Source organism: Haplochromis burtoni, unplaced genomic scaffold (genome assembly GCF_018398535.1).
Source record: "Haplochromis burtoni strain Fernald_Lab_line unplaced genomic scaffold, NCSU_Asbu1 Contig_571, whole genome shotgun sequence".
NCBI lineage: Eukaryota > Metazoa > Chordata > Actinopteri > Cichliformes > Cichlidae > Haplochromis > Haplochromis burtoni.
In genome coordinates, this window is record NW_024582932.1 from 6,460 (window position 1) to 34,194 (window position 27,735).

The following is a 27,735-nucleotide window of genomic DNA, read 5'->3' on the forward strand; positions in this document are numbered from 1 at the left end:
CACACTATATATTATGATTAAAAGGCACTGAATACTATGTGGATATATATGAATACTATAACATGCAATATTCATATTAAAATTAGAAAAGGGCAATTTTTAACAATTCACTCTAACAGTCCCTCCTGTTTGCTGTTTTTGTACTTAAAATGTCCACCCATGCACAAAGCTTCTGTCATGTCATTCACCTCCTATTGCTGAAAAAGTTCACTCTTGATAAATGTACTAAACATGCTTGCAATTATCTTACTTCTCATTGATCTCACACACAGTAAACTGCATCCTACAAGTGAGTGAATCAATGTTAACAGTCAACACAACAGGAATAACCATTTTCAAAAGAATATGCCACCACAATCCAGAGATCAACCAAGCTATCCAGCCTTGTGGTGCATCTCCTCCCGATGTGTAAATCACACATTTCTCTGCAGACTATTTAAAATGACTGTAAGCTTGCTACAGCTGTATGTATGAACATGTGTTTCTGTGCTCACAGTCCAATTCTCAGGAACCTGCAGTTCATTTTTAGTCTACTTTAAACAATAAACAAATCAATAAACCTGCATCCCGAGGTTTCTCATGCAGGGTTAAGGATATGGGCTCAAATTGTGGTCATAAATTTGTTGTACTTGTAAATCAGGATTGTATGTGTAAAAAAAATTTGTGTGTGTGTACAAAAGATTTGTGTGTTCACATAGCAAAAAAGTACGTGTGAAACTCTTCACTCAAGTTTCAACTTACAAGTACGAATTTTGACCCTATAGAGGTTGACAGACCACGTGACTTTCGCGCATTGCATGCCGGGTGTCACGGTCTGGCTGGCAGACCGTGGGGATATGGGGGAATGAGGACCCAAAACGCATGGTTCTGCGATGGAAACAGTGCACTTTATTTACAGTGAAGGCTGTAAACACAATAACTCCCGGTTGCTCCCTTGAATCCCGTGTGTGTGTTCCCCGCTGTTGTGTTCTCGCACACCTGTGCGTGCTGCTGTTCTGGTCCACTCTTCCACCTGGGGGGAAAACCACACAAACAGCCATCAACACCAACCCTGGCGGGCATACACGAACTGCACCGTCGTACACTGACACACACTAACTTGGGTAGACAACTCAATGATCCTGCGCCGGTGGGAGCTCCAACACTCTCCTAAGTAGCTCCCCCGACGAGCCCTGATCACCAACAGGTGTGTGGCAGGAACTGCAGGTGTGGCCAGTCCTCCTGCAGGGCCACACCCATCAGGCCTGCATGTGGCTGTTCTCCATCCTCCAGCCACACATGTACACACCCACACACCCTGCCTCTACATATAACGAGTGGAACACCGAACACAGCATAGTGCAGAAAAACACACATCCCCAAATAACAACAACAACACTAATAATAATAATAATAATAATGGTCCATCCTGCTCACGGACCCCCGAGTCCTCCAGAGCCGGGTCCGTGACAGTACCCCCCCCTCTAAAGGTCGGCTCCCGACGACCCTAAAACAAAAAAGCAAAAAACAGGAAACCAACCCAGGGCGGGTTGTGGGGGGTCCAGGACGGAGGGCCCCAAAACCTCTCCGACAACACCACTAAACAACAAAAACGAAAAACTCAGTTCTTTAGTCCAACCCCCGCCCTAATGGCAGCAAACTGCCATTAGGTGGGCGGCAAAACAGGTGAGACCCGCTGTGGGTAGGCAGAGGCTGACAACAGTTCAGGAGGCCTACCTCTAGTCCATCGGGCAAGGGTACCTAGACCTGGGGGCTTAGAGTACGCTTGGCGAGTGTGATTCTGTGTACAGTGTCTATTTATGTCTGTCTCCACGTTGGGTGAGTGTTGAGCAATATGAGAGCATGAGGGTGGGAATGGATGTTTGTATCTGTGTCTATATGTCAGGTCAGGTATCAGACGCCACCTCTCTGGGGACATCTCAGGCCCTCCAAGGTATGGAGGCCTATCTCCCCCCACCACTTCCCCTGCCTGTGGCAGACGCCCTGAGACATCAGTGCATTGGTGGTTCTTTGTGTCTTGGGATGGGCATCCAGGTACACACTGGCTCACTCCTGGTGGCTGCTTGTCGGGGCCTGGAGCCTGGGGGTGGGGTGCCCTCGGCCTCTCGGCCTGGGGCTCGGTCACTCTGGCACAGCTGGCTGCCGGCGGAGCTCACGGGCACGTCACTGCAACCACCCCTGGCTTCTGCTCCGCGGCTGCTGAGTGACCCCTCCTCTGGAGCTCTCCTCAGCTCTTTCTGGGATAGTGGTGCTGCTGCCCCTCTGTTGGTCTTCCTTGGTCTCTGGTGTTGTGAGGGCCTCTGGATGTCTGGAGTCTTGATCTCCTCCATACCTGCTTCATGCCCTGGAGGACGGGGCTGTGGCTCCCCACACCCTCTATCAGATCATTACATGAAGGAACCTTTTAAATACAAGCACGTCCATGCTCACAGGTGTACACACGGGTGCTCACACACACAACCTACACCCTTTTTGGCTCCTACCTCAAAGCACACTGTGTGCTGTTGATCTTACGTGCTGCACAATAATGTTTAATATTTAGTATTTACTGTTATATTCCCAGATCATCGTGATGATGTTGTTTATTATGTTGCTCATTTTTTCTGCTTGTTTTCTCTTTTTTCTTTCTCAACAGGTGATCCAGGTGATTGATATATGTATTTTTTGTCTGCTTATTTTTCTGGTTTTTGTTTTTTGCCCTTTATCACCGTTCCTCTTGCACACTGTTTTTTTCCCTCATTCTTTCTCCCCTTTCTGTCAAGTCTGTCCCGTATTTAACAAGTGAAAATAAAATAAACAATAAAAGGTGAATCAAATAGACCAATACAGCAAGGCTGGGTTGGTCCATTTGGGAAAGTAAATTCGTTGGCCATCTTTCTTTGCCTTTAGACAATAATTCTGATGGCAAAAGAGCCAAACGAGACAGGCAAAAAAAAAAAGAAGACTGTGGTGTCATTCTCTGTTTGGTCTCTTGTGCTCACCATTGGATGAGCGTGGACCTACGTTTCCTGAGTGTTGGGATCGATGTGGCTTTGCCATAGTTTTTGAATGTGCATTTTATGTGGTTTTATGTAGTTTACTGTTGTAATTCAATACAATTCAATTGAATTTTATTTATATAGCACCTAATCACAACAACAGTCGCCTCAAGACACTTTATATTGTACAATAGATTCTACAATAATAGACAGAGAAAAACCCAACAATCATATGACCCCCTATGAGCAAGCACTTTGGCGACAGTGGGAAGGAAAAACTCCCTTTTAACAGGAAGAAACCTCTGGCAGAACCAGGCTCAGGGAGGGGCGGGGCAATCTGCTGCAACTGGTTGGGGTGAGAGAAGGAAGACAGGATAAAGACATGCTGTGGAACAGAGAAAGAGATTAATAACAGATATGACTCAATGCAGAGAGGTCTATTAACACATAGTGAGTGAGAAAGGTGACTGGAAAGGAAAAACTCAATGCATCATGGGAAACCCCCAGCAGCCTACATCTATTGCAGCATAACTAAGGGAGGATTCAGGGTCACCTGGTCCAGCCCTAACTATATGGTTTAGCAAAAAGGAAAGTTTTAAGCCTAATCTTAAAAGTAGAGATAGTGTCTGTCTCCCGAATCCAAACTGGAAGCTGGTTCCACAGAATGCGGGGCCTGAAAACTGAAGGCTCTCCCTCCCATTGTACTCTAGGAACAACAAGCAGTAGTGGTTGTTGATATGGGCGACATGGGCGTCTGCCCGGGACGGCATTGTGGTTTGGAGCGTCATCACGGGCATCGGCAAAAAGAGAAAAAAAATGCTCGTTCTCATGCTGCCCCAACGCCATGCTAGCGCATATTGGGAATGGCATAGGCACCGATCGGTTTTCTATTGCCCATTTGCTGGGAGTAAGGGCGCCCTCCGTTTGCGAGGTTTGCCTGCTGCTTGCTGCACAGGGAGGAGAGAGCGGGGCGGTGGGGGATTCTCTGGCTGGCTGGAGCGGCATCTAATAACCAACTCGCAAAATAAAACAAAAATAATAACAAACCAACAAACACGAAAACACCAGACATTATGATACAGACTTATAATGTGCACCAATGTTTTTTCAAAGTTCCATATTGGAAAAGTGAGCGCAAGAGCCCTCGGTGCGCCTGCTTGCTGCTGAAGTCAAAGTAAACTTTATTGTCAACTCTGCTACATACAGTCCAGTATATAGAGAGACGAGACAACGAGGCTTCAGTTACAGCAGTGCAGGTAAACAAACAATATATATAAGAAGAGTAAGAAAATAAATATACACTTTAGGACTTTGGGTAAAGGGATCAATAACAATTTAAAGTTTATAGTTTGATGATTTAAAGTCTCACATACAACCTGTCGAAAGGGGAGGGAGACCTGCTGCTTCCAAATAGAGCACATTTCATTCATAATGTTGTAAATCCAAGTCCATTATGTGTTCATGATTTGAATCCTGGGTTGTGCGAAATCCCAGAAATGCACCCTAGACAAAGTGAATCTGTGAACTAAGATGTAGGTCTATTAGGTTATGTTGTGGCCATCCTCGAGTTGGGGGATGGGTGTTCATACTGGAGTGCAAAATTAACACCAATGAAAGATGGACAAGAAAAATTCAAAGCCATCAGGTGCTGAGTTTAGAAAAAAGACAAAAGAAGAGGAGGAGAAACAAGCAAAAGACACAGGTAAGCAGATGTGTCATTGGATAATGGCAGGTCATGTGTCCTGAAACAATCAGAATCAGAATACAATTAATCCCTAAGGAAATTATGTGGGTTACAGTTGCTCCAAGAAGAAATGGTAAAAATAGTAACAGCAACAGACTAAACTCCTAACAATACCTTATGTTACAGATTTTAATATTAATTAGTCATTGTCAATTGTTGATTTGTCCTGTTCTCATTGTATGACGAATTATGATGGCTGTTTGGTAGCCGTTTGCATACTATGCATACTCTCTCTCTCTTCATATGTGTGTGTGTGTGTGTGTGTGTGTGTGTGTTTCTCTGGTGAAATTCAGTATGGTTCCAGGGAGTGGTCGCCCAGGGAGCTCAAACAGGCTTTGTTGGGGAGAAACTTACAAAAATACAGTACAGCATTTCAGAGTCACACTGCTAGCAATCAAAGATTTAAGTAAATTTAACAAGCTGAACACATTTTGTACTGGACAGGAGACATGGCATGCAATTGATTGACAATGCTCTACAGCCAATCATGATGCAGAACACAATGCGCTGTAAAAAAAAAAAAGCACTCAAAATTGCATAAAAAAAATCAGTGAAACTGCGAGGCCGCGAAAGTAGTAGTTTTATGTGTCTTACTTTTGTTTCATTTTTTGTAAGTTTTCTTTTCCACAATTGTAAAGTGCCTTTAACCTGTGCTTGTCAAACCTATGGGTTATTTCACTAAAGCCGGCTGGTTCTTTTGAGTTACATTCCTGTCTCTGTTTCTCATTTATACACACCACTGTGCTCCTATAGTCGAACCTATTGGCCCATTGATATAATCTTTTCAACAATTCCCCTAACTGTGTTACATAACAGTAAACTAAAAAGAAAAAGAAACTATAAACAGAAGAAGAAGAGAGGCGTGTCTTATTATGACTGAGATGAAAAACTGAAACTCAGTTTCAGTTTTTTGTATACTGTGTCAGTGTTCAGTGGATAGAGCATCTAACAAGTAGTAGAATATGTATGAGATGGATCAACCATTACCAGGTTGGTGCAACTTAATCTTTATAAATATTTAAGAATTTAAATATAATGCTGGTTGTAACGTCAAAGAATTAAAAAGCATCAGAAAACTGTAAGGCATATAATTTCATTCAGAAATTAATATTTAAATCAGAATTAGTACTATACAAAATTGGTGAAAAAAGCTCTGTCTGTTTGCTGCTCATGGACTGACATGGACTAAAAGTACAGAAGTAGGAAGTAACAAAGTAAAAATACTTTGTTACTGTACTTAAGCAGAATTTTCAGTAGTTCACTTGATTATTTATTTTTCTGAAAGCTTTTTCCTTTTCCTCCCTCCCTACTTTACAAATCTAATCTGTACTCCTTACTGTTGACATAGAAAAATTTATGGTCTCAACTAAAAGAAATACATCTTTAATTAGTATTGGTGACACAGAAACTGTTTGAGTTAATGCAGTAGAATGAGTATACAATGGAAGGTGGAAACACACACACACACATATATATATGTGTATATATGTATATATTAGGGGTGCAACGATACACAAAATTCACGGTTCGGTTCGGTACTTTGGTGTCACGGTTCGATATTTTTTCGATACAAAAAAATTTTCATGCCTTTTTAATTTGTCAGTTATTAAAATTATAAATATATATTTTAGTGGCACATCCGACATACTGTTTTACTTTTGTCCATGACGCACTTACCATCAGGGTCATGCTTCACATGAAAACCAAGATAGTTCCAAACGCCAGATTTGAATGAGGGTGGTGGAGGTTCAACTTCGGGTAGCGTTGAGGCAGTTGCCATGTTGCAACGAGCTTAGCTTCTGTCTTGCTAGCTTGCGCTGCGCTCAGTGGATCTGCACTTGACAGTGCAGCCTAGGCAGAGTAGTCGAATGCAGATCCACTGAGCACTTAACATAGACAGCATGTCAGAAGAAAAGTTGATAAAATAAATAAAAAAATTTGTATTGTTCGATACATATGCATACCGAAACGAAAGCACTGTATCGAACGGTTCAATATCGATACGAATATTGTTGCATCCCTAATATATATATGTGTATGTGTATGTGTGTGTGTGTGTGTGTGTGTGTGTATGTGACCATCAATAAAGCTTCTCTCTCAGTGTTTTTTGTAGTTTATACGGTGTGCACATTTTTCTTCCATTATCAGGTTGATATTGAAGGCAATTTGTAATCCATTGTTGGAGTAATTGTTTATGATTAGTATTAATATATCACAAAAAGTATCTTTGGAATTATAAACTTGTTATCTCTCTGACTTTAATCTTTGATTTTGTCTATGTCTGCAGGGTGGCTGAAAATATTGAAAACAATATTTCAAAATGGCCCAATTGCATCAAATGTTTTGTTTGCACTTGTTATGATGGCCGTCGAAAAGTTAGTGGAGCTGGAATTTGAGTGCCCCTGTCAAGGGCCATACTTGAATGGTGGTTTTGTTGCTACATTCTTCATCATTCCTGGAGGTTTGGCCTATGTACTGATGGCTTTATTGCAAGGACAGAAGTTCTCATGTGACACAGACAATAAAGAGACAATCTTGCGCCGATCTATCCCTGCATTTTTGTGGACAATCCTGCTGCTCTTCAATGGCAGCTACATTACTTGTGCAATGACTGATTGGTCAGGCAAGTATGTAGCTGTTGACACAGCTGCCCCACTGAAATGGTGTGAACCAGAAAATGGTACCTTATATCAGGACAGACTGAAGAAATCTCAGGACTGGTACGTTTACTCTCAGGTACGTAAAATTCTGTTTTTTTAAATTTTAGAGTGAGAATTGATATGTGAGATGAGGTCATTTGCTTTCTACAAAATGTGGTTTATGAACAGCATTTATGACATATTTGATTTTAATGTTTTGTTTCCTTTCTCTCTTCTTCATTTTAGTGGGCTGGAATTGCCTTTATCGTGGTCTTGATCTTACTGATCATAAAATACATCCTGACAGAGCAACCCAGTTCTCTTGCACAAAATGAGAGTCACCAAGTTCCCCCAGGTATCTGTTCACTTTAACCTGCATTCAGTACAGATTATAACAATGATTAATAAATTACAATCTGCAACTTGTTTTTGTCTTTTGTCTTTCCATTAACTCTTTACATGTCAGATATTTTTTACCCAAAAATATTATTGGAATATTAAGACACAGTATTAGTTGTATAAATCTAGCATGGAAAGAAACGTGTAATTACAATGCATGTTAACCTGACCTTGTTGCCTGTATTCTGAGTTTGCATTACTACAAGTGATAATGAGAATTAAGTAATTGTGCTTTATACCTTGTTATGCGCAACTGTGCTAGCAGAGGAGAAGGGAAGAAAGGTAATGATGATTCTGGGCCATGACTAAACTTCAGTTACTATCATCATTATTATTATTATTATTATTATTATTATTATTATTATTATTATTATTATTATGAAAATGTATCCATTATCACCATAAAGTAATGTTTGTTTCACATGGTACTTATGAGCATATTTGTTTCCCTGTGTTAGTTTTGTTTCCTGTCAACAAAGAATAAAATCTAGTCAGCCTCTGACCCTGCCCCCCCACCTCCCAGGTGTAAGCCCTCCTCCCTGATGCTGAGCTCTAGAACTGTACCTCTGCAGGAGAGAGATACAGTAGAATAGCTCCGTTAATCCGAATTCAAACTAAGAAAGTCCCCATGAAAGATTAAACTAGTGTTAGTTTTCTTACTTCATTTCTATCACATAGTAATGTTTTGTCTTAATTTAGCCAACATGTAGTCAGTGCAGACAGAACTTCTGTACATATGTCTACTTAAATACTTTTTCCTGCATCTGCCGGCCTGTTGCCAGGCCAAACAGATCAACCCATTTGCTCAGGCTCAGCTGTCACGCTCACTCTTCTCCGTACCAACACCACTGACACCAACACCACTGATACTTGAAGAAGAATAGGTGAGTTCTTTTATGTCAAATAATGTGTCTAATTGGCAGAAAGCCCCTTGGAAACTAAATTTTTATTCTACAGACTATTTATTTTTTAATACATAATAATATATTATAATTATAACCCACGTGAGCAGAGCATTTTTGGACAATATTTTGCACACTTCAGTAAACTAAATCATATTGAAACCTGAATTTCACTAAGTCTTATTACAGGGACATATTTTTGTTGGCTATACCTTGTTTAAAAATTGACATTCAAAGAAGTATATGTGCCAGTACTTTACATTATAAATAAAAGAGTTTAAACTTGTGTTTTACACCATTTTAAAGTCAAAAATATTTGTAGTTGGTGTACAGTACTAATCAATGTTAAAAAAAAAATAAATGTAACAAATGGCATGCACATATCTCATCAAGCTTGCAAAAAGATAAACAGGGGGTCCCGAAAAGCGCTATATAAATGCAATCCATTATTATTATTTATTATTATTAATCTATTTATCTAAATATGAATTAATGTATGCACAGTTTTATATTTTTAGGGGTGGCAGTGTCTGCAGTATTAAGGTGGTGGCGCCCAAAGTAATTTTTTTTTTCCCCCGCAGGTCCCCAGTTCCTGTCCGGGATATATTCATTAACATTATGTCATGATTGTGTTAGATTATTCTGGCGGACTCAAAAATCTTATGCACACAGATGTCTGGATGTGGCTTTCTCATATTTCACAAGAGTGAAAAAAATGAAGTTGTACTAGCCACCAGTGCCACACCGATGTCAAATAAGAGCCAAAGGTTCCTTAGTTGTATCATCCTTCATCCAATGGTCAAGAGAATATTGCAGACTGAGAGATAAAAGTCCACATTTTGAGGTTGTGCAGGTGGAGGTGGAAAGGGTTAGATGCTTATCAACTAGGAGACTATAATTTGTATCCTGCTTGGGAGGGGTGTGTTGTGGACTTTGATTAACTTTTACTTACTTTTTTGCAGGATCTGCATCTGTCCGCCCTGCTTTTTCTTTTCTTATTTTTTCTGTTTGATTAAAAAAATGCAAAGTTTGTATGTGTGTTCACCAGTCTTTTCATCCTACAAGTTAACAAACTTTCGATACCTTTCAAAGTTTGTGCTTTTTTAAAAAAAACTGTTGTGGTTGAATTCCTTTGCCAAGTTTAAGTTAATTCAAGAACCTGGGAACAAACCAGGACAAAAAAGGGCACCTGAAAGCAACGCTTAGAAATGGAGAGGAGAACAGTAAGAAAATAGGCTGTTGACTCTTCTTGCATGACTGGTGAAAGATTTTTAAACAGTTGCTAAATATTTGTTTTGTGTATTTACAACACAACATACAGTGGGGCAAAAAAGTATTTAGTCAGCCACCGATTGTGCAAGTTCCCCCACCTAAAATGATGACAGAGGTCAGTAATTTGCACCAGAGGTACACTTCAACTGTGAGAGACAGAATGTGAAAAACAAAAAATCCATGAATCCACATGGTAGGATTTGTAAAGAATTTATTCGTAAATCAGGGTGGAAAATAAGTATTTGGTCAATAACAAAAATACAACTCAATACTTTGTAACATAACCTTTGTTGGCAATAACAGAGGTCAAACGTTTACTATAGGTCTTTACCAGGTTTGCACACACAGTAGCTGGTATTTTGGCCCATTCCTCCATGCAGATCTTCTCGAGAGCAGTGATGTTTTGGGGCTGTCGCCGAGCAACACGGACTTTCAACTCCCGCCACAGATTTTCTATGGGGTTGAGGTCTGGAGACTGGCTAGGCCACTCCAGGACTTTCAAATGCTTCTTACGGAGCCACTCCTTTGTTGCCCGGGCGGTGTGTTTTGGATCATTGTCATGTTGGAAGACCCAGCCTCGTTTCATCTTCAAAGTTCTCACTGATGGAAGGAGGTTTTGGCTCAAAATCTCACGATACATGGCCCCATTCATTCTGTCCTTAACACGGATCAGTCGTCCTGTCCCCTTGGCAGAAAAACAGCCCCATAGCATGATGTTTCCACCCCCATGCTTCACAGTAGGTATGGTGTTCTTGGGATGCAACTCAGTATTCTTCTTCCTCCAAACACGACGAGTTGAGTTTATACCAAAAAGTTCTACTTTGGTTTCATCTGACCACATGACATTCTCCCAATCCTCTGCTGTATCATCCATGTGCTCTCTGGCAAACTTCAGACGGGCCTGGACATGCACTGGCTTCAGCAGCGGAACACGTCTGGCACTGCGGGATTTGATTCCCTGCCGTTGTAGTGTGTTACTGATGGTGACCTTTGTTACTTTGGTCCCAGCTCTCTGCAGGTCATTCACCAGGTCCCCCCGTGTGGTTCTGGGATCTTTGCTCACCGTTCTCATGATCATTTTGACCCCACGGGATGAGATCTTGCGTGGAGCCCCAGATCGAGGGAGATTATCAGTGGTCTTGTATGTCTTCCATTTTCTGATGATTGCTCCCACAGTTGATTTTTTCACACCAAGCTGCTTGCCTATTGTAGATTCACTCTTCCCAGTCTGGTGCAGGTCTACAATACTTTTCCTGGTGTCCTTCGAAAGCTCTTTGGTCTTGGCCATGGCGGAGTTTGGAGTCTGACTGTTTGAGGCTGTGGACAGGTGTCTTTTATACAGATGATGAGTTCAAACAGGTGCCATTCATACAGGTAACGAGTGGGGGACAGAAAAGCTTCTTACAGAAGACGTTACAGGTCTGTGAGAGCCAGAGATTTTCCTTGTTTGAGGTGACCAAATACTTATTTTCCACCCTAATTTACGAATAAATTCTTTACAAATCCTACCATGTGGATTCATGGATTTTTTTTTCACATTCTGTCTCTCACAGTTGAAGTGTACCTCTGGTGCAAATTACTGACCTCTGTCATCATTTTAAGTGGGGGAACTTGCACAATCGGTGGTTGACTAAATACTTTTTTGCCCCACTGTATACCAGTGAAACTGGGAATTACATTGAGGATTATTTAGAAAACACAGAAATGGAAGGAACATTTTAAAAAAAAGTTTATTTATCTAACTGAGGAATCCGTGGTGCTCCTGGACGTTGGTAAACACAGACACCTCCTATCAAATCTCCGTGCTTGCCTGAGTTGCTCCTTGTGAATCTCCCTGCAATGTAACTGTACAAACTGTAAAATGAAAGTATCAAGGGCATTAAAAAGTTATACATTACATAAGTCAAATGTTAAGCTAAATAACCAGTGTCACTGGTTTTTTTTGTTTTCACCTATGTGAGATATATGGTGTTTACTTTTATGTGTTGTTGGATTTTACTTGTGCAAATGATTACGTGATTTTTTAATTTTTAATTTTTCAGTAGCTTAATCTGCATTTTCGTTGCCCTGTACCTGTGCATGTGCAATGACAATAAAGTTGAATTCTATTCTATTCTATTCTATTCTGTAGCATTCTATATTTTATAAGGGTCTTAATTGTTTATGCCATCTGTTTCCTGTCAGACCCATTTCTAAAAAAAATCTGTCTGTTTCCTGTTCTGAGTACCTTATACATCTAACTTAAGACCCTTATGTAATGGCAGGACTTTCTCATCCCATAAAGGATATTTAGTATTACAGAGTATCCTTGATTTCATCAGAATCATACAAAATGATAATTTTCGTTGGATTGTTTGTTTGTTCTTTCTTTTGTAACAGTATGGCATTTTGTATTTAAATCTAAGTAAATAAAGATTTTAGAAAAATATAGTCGTTGCAGTACATCAGTATTTGTCTGTAACATAGTGTAGTAGAGGTATACTGAAGCATTTGAGTCAACTGAGCTAAATTCCATCACTTGTAATTTTTAACGACATAAATACAAAATACATTTTATTACATATAAGATATATTTCATCCATCCATCTATTTTCCTTCACTTATCTAGTGTGACTGATGAGCTGGAGTCCATCCCAGCGGTCACAGAATGACAGGCAGGATATACCGGTCTGAATTGTAGTAGTGTATCACAGAAGATTACTTATCTTTATCATTGGCCACCTTCTCTCTGACACTTATTTTCTTGTTAGGGTTCATTTGTGGATTTTCTTGCCTTCCTAATGTGGTTGGGACCATCACCTGTGTTTGTCAGAAGTCAGGTTGGTGCACAGCTGACATCCCTATTTGACAAGATTCAACTTTACTGCTGAGGATAAATTCATCTCAGTCACCAGCCTCAGAAATTGCATGTTAATAGCATGTCAGATTAGAGCCCAGACAAATGCTGCACAGAGTTCCGGTAGCAGACATATTTCTACTGCTCAACTTTTCAGAGAGTGTGTGCAAAGCAGACCTTTATGGTGAAATAGATGCTAAGAAACCACGACTAAGGAAAAGCAGCAAGCAGAAGAGATTTGTTTGGGCCAAGAAACACACGGAAATCTATGCTTTGGTCTGATGAGTGTAAATTTCAGATCTTTACAAAGACACTTGCAGTGTCTTTGTGCAACGCAGAAAAAGTGAACAGATGGTCTCTACATGCAAAGTTCCCACCGTGAAGCATGGAGGAGGAGGTGTAATGGTGCTGTTGTAATGGTGCTGAGTTGTTTTCAACAAATTGCATTGCATCTACTTGGAATCTTGTTAAGATTTAACCATGTAAAATATGATTTTTTATTTTTTTTTTTGCCATTTTCTAAGTGGTCTTAAACTTTTGATCAGGGCTGTATTAACAATAAAAACTGTTTGTCTTCAGCTGTCCCTCCTGCACTTTCCTGCTCATTGTGTCAGATGTTTAATTACTCCTCACCCTCCTTTAGCAGTAATGATACTTGTAATAAATGTAGCCTATTTGCAACTCTGGAGGCTGAATTGGCTTTGCACCCTTGAGACACCGTTGAGACACCCATAGCTAGCCAGGCCCCTGTAGCTGGAGCAGGCAAAGGTAGCGAAGTCCCCGCTAGCTGACATGTGAAGCTAGAGACACTGGCAACCATAGTCTATTGTCTTCCAGGGGCCAGAGCAGGCGACATTGAAGGAAATTTAAAACTGCTGGCTAAGGGTAAACGTAAAATCAGTAAAATCATAATTCACGTCGGCAGTAATGACACCTGATTACGCCAATCAGAGGTCACTAAAATCAATATTGAATCAGTGTGTAACTTTGCCAAAACAATGTCAGACTCTGTAGTTTTCTCTGGTCCCCTCCCCAATCAGAACAGGATGTTTAGTGGCATGTTCTTCTTAAAAGTTCATAATGTGCTAATGTGGTCAGACACAGCGACAACACCACAGACAAGTTGTTTGAAACTGAAACCTACAGATGAAGGTTAAACCTACCGTGACCTAAGTTTATGTGAGGTTCAATCTGTGGTCACTGTATCATGTTCTCAGAGACAGAACATAGAAACACATCCTGTCTCGGAAAACGTGTGACAGCACAGCGTGTGAATTTGTACTGTGTACTGAGAGATTCAAGTGCAATAAGTAATAGTAATAATATTTGGTATACATTTAGTTACTAAAGGTGACTAAAAGATTTCTGGGTAAAAGAAATACTTCAAACATTACCTCTGAATAAATGTCACACATTAAAATATTAACAAAACGATCAAATATTTTTGCCACACTATATATTATGATTAAAAGGCACTGAATACTATGTGGATATATATGAATACTATAACATGCAATATTCATATTAAAATTAGAAAAAGGGCAATTTTTAACAATTCATTCTAACAGTCCCTCCTGTTTGCTGTTTTTGTACTTAAAATGTCCACCCATGCACAAAGCTTCTGTCATGTCATTCACCTCCTATTGCTGAAAAAGTTCACTCTTGATAAATGTACTAAACATGCTTGCAATTATCTTACTTCTCATTGATCTCACACACAGTAAACTGCATCCTACAAGTGAGTGAATCAATGTTAACAGTCAACACAACAGGAATAACCATTTTCAAAAGAATATGCCACCACAATCCAGAGATCAACCAAGCTATCCAGCCTTGTGGTGCATCTCCTCCCGGTGTGTAAATCACACATTTCTCTGCAGACTATTTAAAATTACTGTATGCTTGCTACAGCTGTATGTATGAACATGTGTTTCTGTGCTCACAGTCCAATTCTCAGGAACCTGCAGTTCATTTTTAGTCTACTTTAAACAGATAGGCTGATGTGGCTGGTTCAGTAGTCTGATTTAAGTATGATACCGTTCGCCAGGGATTCATCTGGTACATCGCTCAACTGCACTCTTATGTATTTTCCCCACACCTGTGTGCCAAGACTTACAAGATAAATTCTCAATTTTAAAATTATGAACACATCAACACTGTTTCACTGGGACTGTTACTTTCGATCATAATTAGTTAAAACAAGAAAACACACTTTTCAGCTTTTCATCAAGATCGAAGTGCCATTACAGTTAGGTTAATATATATTTGGACACAAGTTGTTGTTGTTTTTTTTACCTGTTAACCAAGACATATTCCAATTATAGTTATATAACAGATGTGGACATAATGTGTAGACTCTCAGCTGTCATTTGAAGGTATCCACATTGAAATTGGATAAATGGTTTAGGGGTTTCAGCTTCTTAACATGTGACACCCTTTTTTCAAAGGGCCTATGTCTTTTTAAAGGGACGTTATATTATTATCAGTTAAGCAGATAAAAAGCCTGGAGTTCATTTGAGGTGTGGTGCTTGCATTTGGAAGATTTTGCTGTGAATAGAGAACATGCGGTCAAAGCACCATATGGGTGAAACAAACCATCCTTAATCTGAGAAATAGCTACAATAGTAAGAGTGGCGTTTCATAATACAGATGGACAATGAACAAAAACAAACAAACAAAAAAAAGCTAAAGCAACCCACTGTCATGGTTCTAGGTCATTGTGACCCAGCATTTTGAGTCTCTTGTGTTTTGATATTTTATATTATGGTTTATGTTCTGAGTCCTTTGTTGTGCTGTTTTGATTATTGTAGTTTTCATTGTTACCCTAGGTTCGATTATGGCTTTACAGTTTTAGTTCTTAGGTTTTGTTATGTGGCTTCCCTCTGTTCCATGTTGTGTCTACTCTGTGCCTTTTTGTCCCACTGTTCAGGTCTCTATGTTCTGAGACTTAACAGTCTCTGTTAAGTTTACGTGTCTAGATTTCAGTCGGTGTGTTTCCTGTTTTACTTTAAAGGTCCATGTCTCATCTCAGTGTTTCTAGCTTTGCTTCCCTTGTTTCGTCCAAAACCAAACACCTCAGCACAAAAAGCATATGACTATCAATACACCACAGAAACAGAAGACAAGCAACGGGGGCGGGTAAAGGGTGAGAGAGAGCCGGTGTAGACAGCGCATCCGGTCCTGCAGCATGTCTGCGCTGGTCCAGTCAACTGCCATCTTCCCCGGGAGGGGACAAGCATCAAAGGCATTTGGAAAGGGAGCGGGGATGAGTGTGTATCAGTGTATGTGTGTGTGTGTGTGTCCAGAGTTCAGCCAACCCAGGTGGCCTGGCATAGAATGGGGAGAAACAGTCTAAGCACAGTCTGATTATCTGGGTGTTTTTGATCAGCTCCAGCCTTGAGACCACAGCTGGCGCCAAAGGGGTATCCGCATAAAGTGATGGTGGTTTTTACTTTAGTGCGAACAACTCATAAGAATTTCAAAGCCGTTCTAACAGTCCGACACTGGTCTCTCAATCTCCCGTTGGAGAGCTGTGAGCTTCTCCATGATGTAATCCAATTTGCACTCAGAGGTCTTATTGTGAGTGTTCACAGCAGTCGCAAGCTTCTCCAAGGTCTTATCCGTGCTGCACTCAATGAGCCCATCTTGAGAACTCACGCCTCGTCCCATCGTTCCAATCCCAGCGGGCAGCCTTGTGGGGGTTTGAACAGCCGATTCCGCTCTCTTAATTCTTCGATAAGCCAGGGCCAAGCCAGCTCCGATCAGCAAGAACCCTGTTATCATGGTTCCGAATAGGTAGATATCTTCAGCATCTTCAATCGACAGTCCCGCCAGGCACACGATCCTCCATGTCTACCACCCGTCGATCGTGTATCCGGCAGGGAAAGTACCTCCAGGACACTCAGGCTCACCCGAGCCCAGACTTCTCGTTGAGAAAAGGGTGTCAATTGCATTAAGGGACCAGTTGATCAAATCCATAATTCCTCTTTTAAGTTTTAGAGATCACATTGTGAGAGAATGTTCCAGGGAAAAGTAATACAGAAAAACACGAGACTAGACAAGGACATAAGAGGCTAAGCAGGGAAGCTAAGGGAGAGGAGGAGAAATCGTATCTCATATCAGGATGGACTGAAGAAATCTCAGGACTGCTACTTTCTCTCTCAGGTAAATAAAATTTGCTTTTTTAAAAATAGTATGAAGAGAATTGATATGTAAAATGAAATAATTTTCTCCCTACAAAATGTGGTAATACACCATTTATGACAGGGTTGCCAATGGTATTTTGAACCCAAGAGGGTTAACCCAACAAATCATGAAAAATTTGGTATAAATTTTTGTTCATGATCGTGCAGATTTCTGACATTTTGTGCAAATTTAAACATGTAACAATTTTATTTTTTCTAACAAAAAAACAGTGTGAAACCTAAGTTAGGTTAGGCTTTTGTTTGTAAATGACCCATGCCATGTTGTCTAGCATTCTGGATTTTATAGTTATTGGGCTACATACTTATTAATTATACAGGCTATACAGTACATAAAATTAAAATTCACATGTTTTATGTAACTGAAATGTTGAATTATGTGGGCTACAGAAAATAATAAATTTATATCAATCAATCAATTTATTTATAAGCACATTTAAAAGCAACACAGTTTCACCAAAGTGCTGTACATAGTAAAAAAAAAAAAAAAAGGTAAAAAGTAGAAACAAACACACACACAGACCAACACAAAAACTCAGTAACAATTAAAAGCTAGTGACTAAAAATTTGTTTATTTGTTTTCAGAAGAAAATTTCTCTAGATCCGCCCCAGTTAGGTTGTGTCAACATTTTGAAGTTTCCATGCCCTCACAGCAGCTGGTTGACTCTTCACTGCTGCTGCTACACCTGTGCGATTCCTAATCACTGCCACTGCATCCAGCTCCAGCCACTATAGAGTTGTTCCAACAGTTGGTGTCTGTATCTCCACCTGCATCTGCATCTGCTGGTACTCAACCAGAGTCTGGATCCCCATTGGATCTTGTTCTGCTGATGCTGGGCTTTCCAAGAAAGCTAATCCCTTATGTTCCTCATGAGCATGAACTGGTTTTACTTAAGACTGCGTGTGTGTGAGCCCACAACTATTTAAGGCTAAGCTAGTCTTGTGGGTTACGAGAGGAAATCCATTTTTTGTTTATGAGCTGGCAAATTTTAAGCCTGTGTTTTCTTTTCGTAGGCTTGAAAAATTAAAGACTAGACTTTACATTTCTGTGAACTTTTTGATTCTGTGTTTTGTTTCCTGAGCCAGCCCAGGACTGTTTTGTGTTGCTGGGCCGGCCAAGTCACAAGTTGTGTTGTGCAGGGCTTATTACAGTAGCATATTTTAGTTGGCTATACCTCGTTTAAAAATTGATATTCAAAGAAGTTATATTTGGCATTTATATTTACGCCATTTAAAAGTAAAAAATATTTGTTGTTGGTGTAAAGTACCAATACATGTTCAAAAAAATATGTAACAAATGGCATGCACATATCTCTTCAAGCTTGCAAAAAATAAAAATTAATCTATTTATCAAAGCAAAATATTGATTTTGCAATATTAAAGTGGTGGGCCCAAAGTGATATATTTTCGTTTCTACAGGGCCCCAGTTTCCTTAGGTGTCATCCTTCATTCAGTAGCCAAGAGAATATTAGAGGCCGAGAGATAAAAGTCCACGTTTTGAGAGGTGGAGGTGGAAATGGTCAGACGTATATCAACTAGGAAATTGTAATTTTCATCTGCTTAGGAGGGTTGTTTTTGGGACTTTAATGAACTTTTACTTACTTTTTTCTGCAGGATTTTGCATCCACACAGCCTTGCTTCCCCTTTTCTCATTTTTTTCTGTTTGATTAAAGAAATGCAAAGTCTATATGTGTGTTCACAAGTTAAAACTGTCTTTTCATCTTACAAGTTAACAAACTTTTGATAAATCTTAAGATTTAGGTAGCTTAGATGCTGTTGAAGTGCAGACTTTCAGCTTTAATTCAGTGGGTTGAACAAAAAGATTTGATAAAAGGAACTAAAGGATTTCTTGACACATTCTCTTCATTTCAGAGGCTCAAAAGTAACTGGACAAATTAAATAACTGAAAATAAAATGTTCATTTCTAATACTTAGTTGAAAATGCTTTCCTGGCAATGACACCCTTATTACACAAGTATGAGGGAGAGCACAACACTAACAAAGAGAAACACCGGGCTTAAATACATTGACAGATAATGAGGAGAATGAGACACAGAAGGAGAGCACAGCTGGGAGTAATTAGGCAGGACGAAACAAGGGAAGCAAAGCTAGAAACACTGACATGAGACACGGACCTTTAAAGTAAAACAGGAAACACACCGACTGAAATCTAGACACGTAAACTTAACAGAGACTGTTAAGTCTCAGAACATAGAGACCTGAACAGTGGGACAAAAAGGCACAGAGTAGACACAACATGGAACAGAGGGAAGCCACATAACAAAACCTAAGAACTAAAACTGTAAAGCCATAATCGAACCTAGTGTAACAAGGAAAACTACAATAATCAAAACAGCACAACAAAGGACTCAGAACATAAACCATAACATAAAATATCAAAACACAAGAGACTCAAAATGCTGGGTCACAATGACCTAGAACCATGACACTAGGTTGCTTTAGCTTTTTTTTGTTTGTTTGTTTTTGTTCATTGTCCATCTGTATTATGAAACGCCACTCTTACTATTGTAGCTATTTCTCAGATTAAGGATGGTTTGTTTCACCCATATGGTGCTTTGACCGCATGTTCTCTATTCACAGCAAAATCTTCCAAATGCAAGCACCACACCTCAAATGAACTCCAGGCTTTTTATCTGCTTAACTGATAATAATATAACGTCCCTTTAAAAAGACATAGGCCCTTTGAAAAAAGGGTGTCACATGTTAAGAAGCTGAAACCCCTAAACCATTAATCCAATTTCAATGTGGATACCTTCAAATGACAGCTGAGAGTCTACACATTATGTCCACATCTGTTATATAACTATAATTGGAATATGTCTTGGTTAACAGGTAAAAAAAAACAACAACAACTTGTGTCCAAATATATATTAACCTAACTGTAATGGCACTTCGATCTTGATAGATCAAAATGACATAACAGGAAACCAGTGAAAACCAAAATCACAACAAAAATAAGAAATTAAATTGAATCACATGCTGATCCTATTTATGTCATAATGTGGCTCATTAATGTGGCTCCCTATGTGACACTAGATCCTGGGGGGTCCTATCCTGGATCAAGGGATCCCTTGGACAATCTGTGGCACAATTTGGCAGCATCAAATGCATAAAACAAAATGTCCCAGAAGCTGTGAAATGGATTCAGGTGTGGGGAAAGTGAGGGCCTGAGATCGATGCTTTCACCATCCAGAAACTACCTACACACTCTGGCTACATGAGACCTGTACCAGGAAGAACTCAGGGATATGGAATAGAATAGAGTAGAATAGAATAGAATATATCTTTATTGCATTTTACATGTACAACAAAATTATGGACCAGGTCTCATAATGGGTCTGAGGATTTACCAGAAGTCAAGGTACTGTTGGCTGACACAATGAGATCTGTTCAACCCTTCAAAGATATGTTTTCTCAGACTATCACTGTACCACTTGTAAAACCAGTCATGCTAAAAGAAGCAAAACTATCTTCATTTTTCTAAGGATTGCACAAAAATGTTTACAGGCACTGCTCTTAGAGGCTCTTACATAATTGTAAAATAAAACTAGACTGATTATCAAATTTAACAGCAACAAGGGGCAGGAGAAAATGGATATTATTGAAGTCTTAAAAAGAAAATGAAACTAAACCAGTCAGTTATAAAAATAAGTTCAGAGTGCAGAGCATCTAAAAAGAGCCCTGCATTAAAGCACTGACAGGTTGGTGTGATCTAGTTTCGTCTTTAAATATATATTGCTGTTGTGGTTTGTACATCAGTAGCACAGCATAGGAACATGTATATTAAGTTATGTCAACATTCCAAATATAGACTAAACTTCAACGTTAACAAAATGATTTAAAAAGAACAAGTTATAGTTCATATCTTTATTATAAGATGTAAGTCTGTATTAATACTTTTAGTCCATGTTGGTTAATGAACAACATTATTTGCAGTTCTGATTAAATGGTTCTAATAAAAATGCAACTTAGATTTCCACTGTTGGTTATTATTATTAAAATCAACTTTCTTCTTTCACACTAACTTTCTCAAAATAAAAAGATTGAGGTACTGCAGTTTTTTTAGTAGTTGTAGGCCTTTTCACCTCAGTTCATTTTTAAATTATGAGCAGTACAGTCAGAGCAAAGACATTAAATCATTTGTTTAATCATTTGTTATTATGTCATTTGTTTTCTTCTTTTGCAGATACAAGTAAAGAGATGTCAAAACGCTGGTATTCCACCTTGAGAGAAACAGTTAAAAGTCCTAATGTGTGTCCTAATATGGTTGTCAGTGTGCAGAAAGAACTAGAGGATGAGAAGCTTTATTTTCAGGTTTAGAAGTGCAGACATGAGATGTAGGAAGCAGCCTCGTCGACAATTTTCCATTGCACACAAGAAACTGCAACTTCCTGCCCCAGGGTGGATGTGGCTACAATGTAGCTTGCCATCACCAGTGTGTGAATGTGTGTGTGAATGGGTGGATGACTCAATGTGTAAAGCGCTTTGGGGTCCTTAGGGACTAGTAAAGCGCTGTACAAATACAGGCCATTTACCATTTCTGTTCTTATAAGTTTAGCAGGACTGCTTACTTTTGCTTTTGTACATGTTGAGGTGTTAAAAGGTCATGCCTAAATAGAGTGACTTGAGATGTCATTGAAAGGTCGCATCCTGTACTGTCTTGATCAGGCTGTGTGCAGGCAGGAATTGGACCCAAACGCAAACTCAGGGGAAACAGGACTGAACTCAAACTACAGCTTTATTGCTGACAGAAGGGAAAGGTGATACAAAATTAAATAAAACTAAACTGGAAGATTCTAAGGGAACTGACTCATGAGGAAACACATGGTGGGCCACACAGTTAACTAAGAACGCTAGGTCAAAATGACCCAGGACCATGACATGTACAGGGCAACTGAAAAGTTTGATAAGTAACCATGCCATATATGGTGTCAGAAACACACACCCACATACACGCATATACACACACAGACAAGCTTACACATGCGTGCCTTAAAACTGTCATGTGGTTACCCAAACTGTGTATAACCGCTGTCAATAAATAGAGCAAAAGAGGGAAGTCAGGTTTGAAGTTGTTGCTTGGATGGGCGAGTGGCAACACTGCTCTCCAGGACGCTGTTCCATTGCCAACAAAACCAAAAGAGCTCTGAGTGTCTGCTTTGTTCGCAGTGACAGGTTTCTGAGACAGCGAGGTCTGGGAGTTTAGACCTAACAATTATTAAAATGTTAGAGTAATTGCATAGATTTTTTACAAAAGGGGCACATCAGTACATTGTACAGTTATCCAACATTGGTTGCATTTTATTCTCAATTTATATTCACTATATTCACTGAATAAAAATATGATGATAATAGGAAATCATTAATTGTGTTACGTGTTTACTAGGTGTATGATCACATGATGTGATGCATGCAAATGATGTCTTATCTTGTAAGTGTCTTTCCTTTGGAATTTATTATTTTTAATCTCTAAAATAGATGCTTACAGTTGTGATGGATGGTTTTACAAACCACAGACAACAATATAATGAGTTCATTGTTCTACACAAATCTAAAAATAAATAAAAAGACAAATGTAAAATTTATAGCAGTGCTTTTTCAGTGGTCAACGTGATGCATATGACATTTGCAAACAAAAACAGTCAACATTATTGGGACTTTTTTAAAATTGTAAAACATTGTCTATATGGAAGCAAAGATATGTTTACATCTTTGTCTAATATCTTATTCATTTTGAATACTAGAGTTAAGGGCATAGCAACTTTGACTGATAGGTGTACTGCCACATCACACCAGGTATGTGTATGGTATCCAAACAATGTAAATCACTGATATAAAGCAAGGATGTACACTGTAAAAATGTTACTTACACATCACACACATCTGCAGGTGCTGTGGCTGTGCTTTACGTTTGGAGCTGATTTCCCCTGCAATTACTAATTTTAACACAAATACATCAAAACTGACAGACTATCACACTCATTACATGTTATTCTTTTTTTTAATCAGTTGATTAAATAAAGATAAGAGATTTAGAAAGGTGACTATTTATACAGAAATTCACAAGAGTCTGGGCAATTTATATTGCAAGGTAAAAACTCAACAATAAGACAGCAATTCCAAGAGTGGAGACAGTGAGGTGAAAAGGCTCAAAATGAAGGAAACACTGACAGAAAAAGTTTGGATTACTGACAAACTTACAGACTTTGTTTTCAGGGTGAGATCCATTCAAACAAAGCCAACATGACTGAAACAGAATCTCAATAAACAAATTAACTGCTAGAGTGGTTTATTTTCATATTTGAACATAATGAGAAGCAATGACATGTAGTGCCACCTGGTGGATAGTGGAGGGTATGCATAACCATGAAGACAAAAATGAAAAACCTATATATTTGCAATATATATTTCATAGTATATGTTAGGAATACGAACATTTTCATTAGCCTCCCTATGAAGTGTATATACACATACGTATACATACACATACACACACACGCACACATATATACATATATATACATATATATACATATACATATATATATACATTAGGGGTGTCAAATTATCGCGTTAATTGCGATTTATTAATTACAATGCTATTTAGCGCGTTATGTTTTTTAATCTCGTTAATCTAATTTTTAATCTCTTGACGTCATTGATTTTGTATGAGAGTTGCTATGTTATAAAATCCGTTTTTATGTGCTGGGCTCCTTGTGCTTGACTTGTTGGGGGTGGAGTCACGTCGTGAGGTCAAGGTGAGAAGTGGTGATTAGCTTACAGTGTGGATATGGAGGCGCATCTGAGAGTTGTTGGCCCAATGAACGGGAAATTTGTATTTCATAAACGCCCCGACGGCACCATTGACAAAGGTAAAGTGGTCTGCCTAGAGTGTAAGAAGGAGTTTGCTTACCACCGAAGCAGCTCAAGTTTGGCCTATCACCTCAACGCAAAGCACCCAGCCGCGAGTGCAGCAACAGCTAGCAGTGAAGACGTTAGCAATATAGCAAGCCAGAGCAAAGCTTTTCGCCAAACAAAACTAGAGAATACCCCTCGTATGAGCAAGTCTGCGACCGACAGGCTGACTAATGTTATTGCCAAGTGGATAGCGATGAACTGTAGGCCGATAAATATAGTAGAGGACGAAGGATTGACAGAGGTGTTGCAAATTGCGTCCAATGACCCGTCATACAAGCCGCCGTGCAGGACTACAGTAACGACCAAAATCAGCAAAATGTACGACGGCGAAAAGAAAAACAAACTTGAGATTTTGGCGGAGGATTCTCCCAACTGTGTTGCTATAACCGGAGATCACTGGACCTCAGCTGGCAACCACAGCTATTTTGGGGTGACTGGACACTTTATTGATAGTGAGTGGAACCTCAACTCATTTGCACTGACCGTCATGAGAACAGAAACCAGGCACTTTGCTGATAAATGCGCCGAACAGTTCCTCAAGGTAGCAAATGACTGGGGTATTGAAAACAAGATATCCACCATTGGCACAGACAGCGCAGCAAACATGCTGGCTGCTATGAGAGCACTTCCATATGAGCACATCGCCTGCAATGCTCACATTCTCCAGAGGACCATCACGGTATGTCTCGATAGCAGTGGTTTTGTCGGTGTACTGGCAAAGTGCCGCAAGATTGTTGGTCATTTTAAACAAAGCCCTGCGAGTACCACAGAACTTAACCAACAACAAGTAGCACTCGGAAAGAAGAGCGATCAACTTATACAGGATGTACCCACCAGGTGGAACTCGACTCTCGCAATGGTCTCACGCCTCCTATGTAACCGAGAGGCTGTCCAGGCTACGTTGGACCAACAGAACCACAGGTTGGTCTTGCCAACCGAAGCTGAGTGGGCGAAACTGCAGAGGCTGGAGCTCCTGCTTGAACCATGCAAGTAAGTTCAAATAAACACCTTCCCATTTTAATTATATAAACTACTGTTACATGTGTAAAATCAAAATTAATGAACATAACAAGGAACTTTTAAGGACAATTAAATTGGGAATCAGTTACACTTTGATTTAAATGAATCCAGCTAGGTTTATTTAGCAAACCTCTCCACCTCTGCAGGTATGTGACAGAGCTGCTGGGTGGTGAGGCCTACGTCTCTTGCTCTGTAGTGCTGCCTGCTTTTCGCCATCTGTACCGTGTCATGGACATTACTGATGATGATCCTGCCTACGTGGTGAAGTTCAAGAATGCCTTCCAGAAGGATCTGGCAGCACGACGAGCTAATGGCAACGAGATATGGTTCGAGGTGGCCACAGCATTGGATCCACGGTTTAAGGATTTGAAATGTCTTCCAAGAGAAAAGAGGGAACAGGTAGGACAATAAGGTTAAGATGGACTAATGAGTCCAATTCATTATCAAATCAAACTTTTATTTATTATATGGAACACAAAGTTCTTTACAAGATTAAATAAAATAAAAAAAAAGCACTTAAATAGTATAGAGTCCTTGGCAGCAAACGTAATGACAAGTGCAGGCAGCATTTTTTTGACTTTGCTAATCCTCCCTAAAACCTTGGATTTACATATTTCCATTAACTTTGGTCTTATAAGACAAGTGCTTGGCGTGGACATACGTTAGACAGAACAGAAGAAGCAGATACACTCTAAGTCTAAATGTCACATGCCAATCTTTGCTCTGCCGAAAGCCTGAAGAAATCTGTTTTGACTGACTCTTTCCCAACAGCGCATACTTGCTGTGTTTGTAGTGCACCGACAGGATAAACTACAACCAGCATGCTTCACTTTTGGCCAATGCAAAACCTATCATATCTCATATCTTAAACTGATTATATACCTAAAGAGAGTTACCATGCTGCAGGTTTCCAAAACAGATGCTTAAAAGACTCTTTATTACTGTGTATGGGGCCACAAATGTTCAAATAGTGTGGAAGAAGCATAGTTGTGACCAAATTTGCCCTATATGTTCTCTGCTTATTACTTCATTTTGTCATTTCCTAATCTTAATGTTTACACACAGTTAAACCTTTTAACCGTTTTTTCCATTAATGGTTTTCTATCGCATTCTCCCGTCTATTCATGTGATGGCTTCATTCATGTGAATGATACAGTTTCACGGGAGAGTTACTTTGATATGTGACTGTTAAGCATCTCTGTACAGTAGCTAATAGCTGATCTTCATGTTGACTGCCAAGCTGTGACTTCAGTTCAGTAGTTTCAGTTTATTTATTTTATTACACATCATAATCATGCACTTTTTCCTAACTATAGCATACTCACAGCATTACACAAAACCTCAGGCTGGTTTTAACTGGAAGAAACTAAACCTACTGTGCTTGTTAAGCATATATCTTTGGCGCTTTGAAGAACGAACCAGGAAAGCACTTTTCTAGTTTAACCTTGAAGCAGTTGCTTGGAATAAAGTATGCTAATTAGTTGTAATCATTAATTACAAGACTAGGGGGTCATACCAGTTTTTCTTGTCAGTAACCTTTGCACAATGTTATTACCTCCAATGAAGTGGTTATCTTTTTGTTAGTGTTTGCGTGCGTGTCATTCTCTCTGCCTGTGAACACAATAGCTCAAAAAGACTGGCGTCATTTCTGATAAAACTTTGTAGAGTGTAGAGCAGGGTCACGTTAACGATCCATTAAAATGTGTCTTACATCCACCAAAATCTTCAATGTCAACTAAATGATTTATTGGTCAAAATTGACAAAAAGCCGTACAACGTAGAAGCTATGATCCTGATCTGAAGTGTTGTGTGTATTGTCAGGATAAAAAGTACCATGTAAAGATTTAAAATATCATGTCACAGTTGACCTCTGACCTCTCCTCCAAAGCCAACAGATTGAATTCAAGGTCAAAGTGACAATTATGCTATATAGAACCATTTAAAATGGTTTCTTACTGTAATTATTTATACTGACAACATATAGGCATATATGGAATTATACTGATATCACCTCTTCAAGGTCAAATAAGGTCAAACTTTCACAAAAAGTCTTATCTTTGAAACTATGCTTTAAATTCTACTGCTTTTGTTTGTATTGGCAGCATTTAGGAAATTATGCTGGTGTATGTGGATTCTAAACATTTATTCTCTCTATATATATACATCCATCCATCTTCATCCACTTTATCCAGGGCCGGGTCGCGGGGGCAGCAGCCTAAGCAGAGAAGCCCAGACCTCCCTCTCCCCAGCCACCTCCTCCAGCTTATCCGGGGGATGCCCGAACCATCTCAGCTGGCTCCTTTCGATGTGGAGCAGCAGCAGCTCTACTCTGAGCCCCTCCCTCTCTGTATATATTTAACCATATTATAGGTTTTAATCAAATGTAATGTTCCTTTTGACCTCTGATCTCACTTTTACAATTCACATTTGCCTTTTTTAAACCTGACCCCAAAATATCTTTAAAGAAAGTCTTGTCAAGCCTCCATTACCTATTCCTGTTAAGGTAATCTGTAATTTCACAGAACTACAAACTTACTAATGTATTTTTAAAAACAACAAAGTAAACAAAATGAATATATACAAAATGCAATACTGAAAGTAAATACTGCCCATGGAGTGAGCTGCCTTGATGGAGTTTTGCCATTTGTTTTTGTCCATTTTTGCATTTTTGTTAAGTTCAATATATGTAATTGTGTATTAATGTATTATTATTATTATTATTTATTTTATTAATTTCTTTCTTTCTTTCTTTCTTTCTTTCTTTCTTTCTTTCTTTCTTTCTTTCTTTCTTTCTTTTTTTTGGG

General features: G+C 39.3%; 2 protein-coding genes across 3 annotated transcripts; both read left to right on the plus strand.

Annotated features, from left to right (window-relative positions):
- Positions 1 to 5,605: 5,605 nt before the first annotated feature.
- On the plus strand, positions 5,606 to 10,028 carry LOC121812398. 2 transcript variants are annotated; one of them, XM_042214467.1, is made up of 5 exons: positions 5,606 to 5,712; positions 7,010 to 7,458; positions 7,608 to 7,716; positions 8,543 to 8,644; positions 9,625 to 10,028. In XM_042214467.1, the coding sequence occupies exons 1-4, from the start codon at positions 5,685 to 5,687 to the stop codon at positions 8,632 to 8,634; spliced, it is 678 nt and encodes a 225-aa protein (XP_042070401.1). In that variant the 5' UTR covers positions 5,606 to 5,684; the 3' UTR covers positions 8,635 to 8,644; positions 9,625 to 10,028. The 2 variants fall into 2 exon arrangements, with proteins under 2 accessions (XP_042070401.1, XP_042070400.1); XM_042214466.1 differs by lacking the exon at positions 9,625 to 10,028 and adding an exon at positions 9,244 to 9,314.
- A 13,522-nt stretch (positions 10,029 to 23,550) lies between these two features.
- Positions 23,551 to 25,343, plus strand: LOC121812399 (E3 SUMO-protein ligase ZBED1-like). Its single transcript, XM_042214468.1, has 2 exons — positions 23,551 to 24,901; positions 25,078 to 25,343. The coding sequence occupies exons 1-2, from the start codon at positions 23,784 to 23,786 to the stop codon at positions 25,340 to 25,342; spliced, it is 1,383 nt and encodes a 460-aa protein (XP_042070402.1). The 5' UTR covers positions 23,551 to 23,783; the 3' UTR covers position 25,343.
- Positions 25,344 to 27,735: the final 2,392 nt, after the last annotated feature.